Genomic DNA, 6058 nt, shown 5'->3' on the forward strand with positions numbered 1-6058 from the left:
TAAAGCTGAGCAAAAAGATGATACTTTCTTTTACTTCATTACTGTACTTAAGTAGAACTTTGAGGCATCTGTACTTTTCTTACAACTTTTTACTTTTACTCACTACATTTTTAAACATATATTTTTGAATTTGGATTAACGGATCTGACGGGAGTTATTATTTCACAGTATTTCATCATCTAGCTAGCCCTACAGAAAACAAGCAGGTAATTTTAAATTAAGAGTTTCTATCAGCTCAGCTCAGCTCACTCAACCGTTTGTGTCTCCAGTTTGTGACACAGTGTGTTGCTAGCTAAAGGTCCAGCTACTGTATTTGATGGAGAGAAAAGAAAGAAAGCTAATTTCGCTCAGAGATGGATAAAGGTAAGAAAGACGACACGAGAGGAAGAAAAGAGGTTAGAGTTAAAGGTAAGGAATGCTCAGTGGGGTCTGCTACACTGGAAATGTAAAGCTTGCATGTAAGTCCTCGTGTTTTTAAATCAGATATTGGGTCTGTACATGCGGCATTGTGTGTTTTTCGTATTGTGAAACATGCTGCAAAACAAAACGGAGGTAGACTGTGTTATTTAAGGCTCAGTCAGCTTTGCATAAGAATAGCTGGTAGAAATATTCCTCAAGGAGCTTTTTTTACCTTTTTACTTTAAATACATTTCAGAGCTGGTACTTTTTCACTTTTAGAAGTTTAATTGGTGCTTCAACTTTTACAGGAGTTTTTTTTTTCAACACTAGTAGGTGTACTTCTACTTAAATACAGAATGTCTGTACTTTTTTTGGGTTTGTCATATGCATGTCGACAGAGTGACCCTAAATAGAACAAAAGTCCAGCACACACAAAGAAAAGCAACTACTTCAAAATACTTTAAGCACACTTTGCCAGATTTTTTTTTTTAATTTCACAATTTTCTGACTTAAGTAATCACTGCAATCTTCAAAACACAAGCCATCATTAAAGCCATCATCAAGTCATACTGTTACAGCAAAGACTAAAGGCTTTCTTCAGGCACTGCTATGACTCAGAGAACAGAAAACATCAAATCTCAACGTACTGAAGACAAACATGACAAAGAGATATACAAAATACGTATTCATAAATATATGTTTGAATTTATACCTTAAAATTCATGATCTTTGTACCATTTTTAAGAGTATCAGCTCTTCTGTCCTTCTTCCTTTCCTACACATACTCCTTCAGTGGTAAATTATTAGAAGTGATAGGCTTTGGGAAATCTGGTGCTGTAGCAGGTGAATTTGCAAAACTCCGCCCTATGTAGCCCCTCCGGTACCTGCCTCCCCTCTCCATGAGCGGGCAGGTGCTGCTCAACACAGCTCCGCTGATCATGAGAATAACCGCAGCCGCCCAGCCCAAATAAATAGCCTGGCCCAGCTCTCTTTTGTACATCACAGGCACGTTGGGGTTGTAGAAATCCTGGATGACTGTATTGGCAGTCCAGGAAACTGGAATTAATACGCACAGGCCTGTCAAAATGAAGAGAACTCCACCTGAGAGCGCTATACCCGCCTTGGCCTGGCGATCGTCCCCGGCACAAGTGGTGCACTTCATGCCGCAGCAGGACACGGTGCAGGAGAGCCAGCCCATGAAGATGGCCAGACACATAAGAGCACGGGCTGCCTGGATGTCGGGAGGCAAAGCCAGCATGGAGTCATAAGTCTTACACTGCATGTGACCCGTGGTCTGGTAGATGCAGTTCATCCAGATCCCTTCCCACTTGATCTCTGAGGTCAGGATGTTGCTGCCTATGAAGGCTGAGACCTTCCACTGAGGCAAGGCTGTGACAGCGATCGCCATGATCCAGCCGGTCACCGCACAGGTGAAGCTGATCAGCTGCATCCCGGTGTTCACCATGATGAAAAAACTGGATGTGAAGCTATTTCTTAATGTTTAATTTGTTCTCTGTCTTTAGCTTCTTTGACAAGATCTTTTCCTTATTATCAGTCTTCCAAGTTGTTTTTTATTTAAGTGTTCTTCTCTTTTCCTTTTGTTGTTTGGCCAAGCGTCTTATGGTCTTTGCCCTAATGTCACTTTGTCAAAGTCATGTTCTTCTCTTTTTCTTTTCCTTCTCAACATCTGCTCACAGTTTCCACTTCCACGCGTCTCAGTGCGCTGCGTTATCCAGAAGTAATCGCTTGCTTTCTCTCAACAGACACCCAGCTTTTCAGGGGATCAGAGGCTCGCGCACTTTCTCCTCCTTTTCAAGTTTGAGTCGGTGCATTATTGAGTAGCCAATACCTGTGCAGCCACCTGTGGCAGCCTGCAGATGTGGGATCAATCAGGCTTTATAATGCAGGACCGGTGGAAGAGAGATCTCTGCCAGGAGTTTTTCTTTTCTTTTCAGTGGAAGTGCTTCTTTTTTCCTTGAACTCAGGACTCCTGAGCTGCTGTTTACTTCAGTGTCACTCTTGGTTTTGGTGTAGCCTTACCTAGATGGATCAGACTGATATAACCTGATACCTGGATCCGAGGCTACTGATGATGCTATGAGTGTATCCTTTCACAGGAGGTTGAATATAGTGACTCTCAATTACACAGAATAAAACAGCGTAGCTTTTTACCTCCTGGTCATCGAAAGCCAGTTTCTACTCCTTATGCTTCCAGAAGGATGGACAAAATATGAACCGTGATCAACCTAAAGAGGGTACTCCAGCCTCCTTTTTCCTCCAAAGAATCCCAAATCCACATTAAGCCTCAAAGCAACGGGTTTTTGTAGTCTTCGTCCTCTGAAAGAACAGCTTTCCTGTAGAAAACAACCTGCAGAATTTATCTTCAGACACCGCTGCTGTTGCCAGCTGAAGTGTCTCTTAGCTGACAATATATGGCGCTGGGGTCCAAGCCTTGATGAGGCCACTTCAGGCTTCAGCTGCTGCACAGCTTCACCCTCCCTCAGCCACTTCCTTTAGTAGCAGTGCAGCCCAGATGGGTCAGTCCAGATCTAACAAGGGTATAAATAAGAAATCAGGCCTGCAAAGTCAGACTTCTGGGTAAGTAGAGCATAAGATCCCTCCCCCTTACCTTCATCCCCTCTGATATCCAACCTGTGGAAAGCACCACTGAACCCCACAAAAAAAAAAAAAAAACACAATAAAACAGGCGAGTGGGAGGGAGAGGGCGAAAGAGGGTGAGACAACAAAAGGGAGGGAGGCATGGGCAAACTCAGGATGGAGCGGTGTCTGTAGGTGGATCAGCTAACACAAAGACAACATGGAGTGGGCTCCTACAATGGGGATTACAAACTCTATTGCTCCATACCACACGTAATTACGTGAATTTTAAAGAAGACAACACAAAAATAGCTTTCACTTGCCTCTTTTTGTCTGCAGCGAAAGGGCGAAGCAGCTTTTCATGGTTTTATTTTTTTGACTGTGGATAAAATGTTGTGAGGCTACACAAAAAATAAATAAATAAATAAATGAATAAGAGATCACAATTTGTTTGGGGTTTATTTTCAAATTCACTTAACTGCAATTTCTTACTAAACACTTTCATGTTTTTCAGTTAGACACAGACTACTGAAACATTAACAAGCTGAAATACCAACTGCAGTTATTATGGTGAATTGTTTGGCACATAAATAGCTGGGGGCAGTGTAACAGAAGGATCTGACAGCAGGTCTTTGTTTTCATTTCAACATATTTTCCACCCAAGAAAGAATCCTTATTCCCTCTGCATTTGGCCTTAGTGGTGTGTTGTGCTGATGAATTAAATATCGTGGCATCAAGATCTGTGGTTCAGGTTTCCTTTCTTCTGTAGCCTCCGCTCGCCTTGGTAACAGTGGTCATGACAACCAGCCGGGACACAGGAAATGCAGCGGAGACAGATGATACACAAAGGGGGGGCAGAGGAAGGTGGCACATACCGCTAATGGCGAGTCACAGTGAACAGATAAACAGACAGATGTGTGTGTTTGAGTTTTCCTTTAAGGGAGCAGGCGGCAGTGAAATTACTCTAAACTTAAATCTTAAATACACATGGGAAAGACAAATACTTTAGAGCTTAAATTTTGAAAATATGGTTTAATGGTGGAATGCTTCAAGTCCTAGCTTGGGACTTTATAAGCAACCAATTCACTATCCCAGGTTGATTGCTTGCGTTACAGGTTGCATTTGCTGACTGCTGACCTCTTTACCTGAGGTGCACAAATATAACAGGCAGCCACCTGGTTATTTGACCAGTTCCTTCTTAGTAAATGTTGTGTTGTTGTTTTTTCAGTATATAGTAATGCATCTTAAAAAAAAAATCTGAATATCATGAAAAAGTTTAATTCTTTCAACAATTTTCTTCAAAAAGGGAAACACTGATATAGTCTTTATTCATTGCATGCCTTTTAAGCCTGCTAAGGTGTTGTTGAAGGTTGATTTGATAGCTGCCATAACTTGAGATTTATAATAGTTGTCACTGTGGGCAGTGCTAGGTCCTGCTGGAAAAGGAAATCAGCATTCCCATAAAGCTTGACAACAGGTGGAAGCATAAAGTGCTATAAAATCTCCTGGTAGACAACTGCATTGACTTTTTGATAAAACACAGTGGACCAATCAACCATCAAAACCCACCAGCACTTGATACACAGACCACACTCTCCACTTTTCCTCCAGAAAAGCGTGGGCGATCGTGGCTCAAGAGTTGGCAGTTTGTCTTGTAATCGGAAGGTTGTCAGTTCGAGCCCCGGCTCGGACAGTCTTGGTTGTTGTGTCCTTGGGCAAGACACTTCACCTACTGCCTTCTGGTGTTGGCCAGAGAAGCCCATGGTGCGATATGGCAGCCTCGCTTCTGTCAGTCTGCCCCAGGGCAGCTGTGGCTACAACTGTAGCTTGCCTCCACCAGTATGTGAGAGTGAATGAATAGTGGAACTGTAAAGCACTTTGAGGGTCTTGAAAAGCGCTATATAAATGCAATCCATTATTATTTGAAAAGGACTTGATTTCCAAATGTAGTTCAAAACGTACTTTTATCTGAAAAGAGGACCACAGAGCAGTAGTCCACTTCTTTTTCCACTTACCATAAGACACTTCTAAAGTCTCTGGTTCAGGGTGGTTTGACAGCAGTAGTAAAGCAACAGCTATACCGCCTGTTATGAAGACGTCTATATACACTGACACCAGCCTCCGTTCACTCCTTGTGATGTTCTTGAGTCAACTTTTCCTGACAGTCCTCTCAAGTCTGTGGCCATGCTCTTTGTCTCCCTCATACTTTTTCCCCTTCAGCCAACTTTATTATTTACACACCTCCATACAGCCAGCCTTTTCAGCAAGACCTGTGGCTTATCCTCCTATTAGAGAACATCAATGATAGACATCTAAATAACCATCAAATAAGCAGTCTTCCCTCTGTGTTTGCAGGTATTTACCAAGGTCTGCATACCAAGACAAACATTTATGTGAATAGTTTGTTCTTTAAATTTAAACTGGCTTTCTGATTTTCATGAGCTATAGGCATGGTCATCACAACAACAAAAAAGTCATAATGCTTGCATCATGTATAATGAATATAAAATATAGTTAAGTTTGTAGTTAAAGGTTTTATAGTTTAAAAAAAAAAAAAAAAAAAAAAAAAAACACCAAACTATTTACAATAAAGGACAAAGCGTCACATTTTTTGACAATGAAATCATTAAGAGAAAATATCCTACTTATACTGTTAAATATGCCCCCACAACAATTTCCATTAATCTTTGGACCCTTTTCTGTATTGTACAGCATGTATTTTGTTTGGGTTTTTTGTTGAGAAAAATAAAAATTTATCCCATTACTTGCACTACATTCTTAAACTTTCAATTTCCAAAACTGCATTCTATTTATAAAAAAAAAAAAAAAAAAAAAGGGATATTTGTTTAATTTTTTTTTTTTTTTTTTTTTTTTTTAAAATACTCAACATTTCAATTCACTGTTCACATACAGGACCCCATCCCTACACTCTTGCCAGGACTACTAACTTAACACCTGCTTTACTAAAGCAAAAAAAAAAAAAAAAAAAAAAAAAAAATTAAATGTGTTCAGATTTCTTCAGGCTACTTAAGACAGAATATATCTGATATTGTTACACTAT

The 6058-nt window shown here is 40.5% G+C and overlaps 1 protein-coding gene across 1 annotated transcript; it reads right to left on the reverse strand.

The window, feature by feature from the left end:
• Positions 1-1174: 1174 nt before the first annotated feature.
• On the reverse strand, positions 1175-1864 carry cldn35 (claudin 35; the record flags this gene model as incomplete). The annotated part of the gene is made up of 1 exon (XM_082522664.1): positions 1175-1864. One exon carries the CDS (start codon positions 1862-1864, stop codon positions 1175-1177), a length of 690 nt encoding a protein of 229 aa, XP_082378790.1.
• Positions 1865-6058: the final 4194 nt, after the last annotated feature.

This window comes from Aulonocara stuartgranti, assembly GCF_965226115.1.
Source record: "Aulonocara stuartgranti genome assembly, chromosome: 22".
NCBI lineage: Eukaryota > Metazoa > Chordata > Actinopteri > Cichliformes > Cichlidae > Aulonocara > Aulonocara stuartgranti.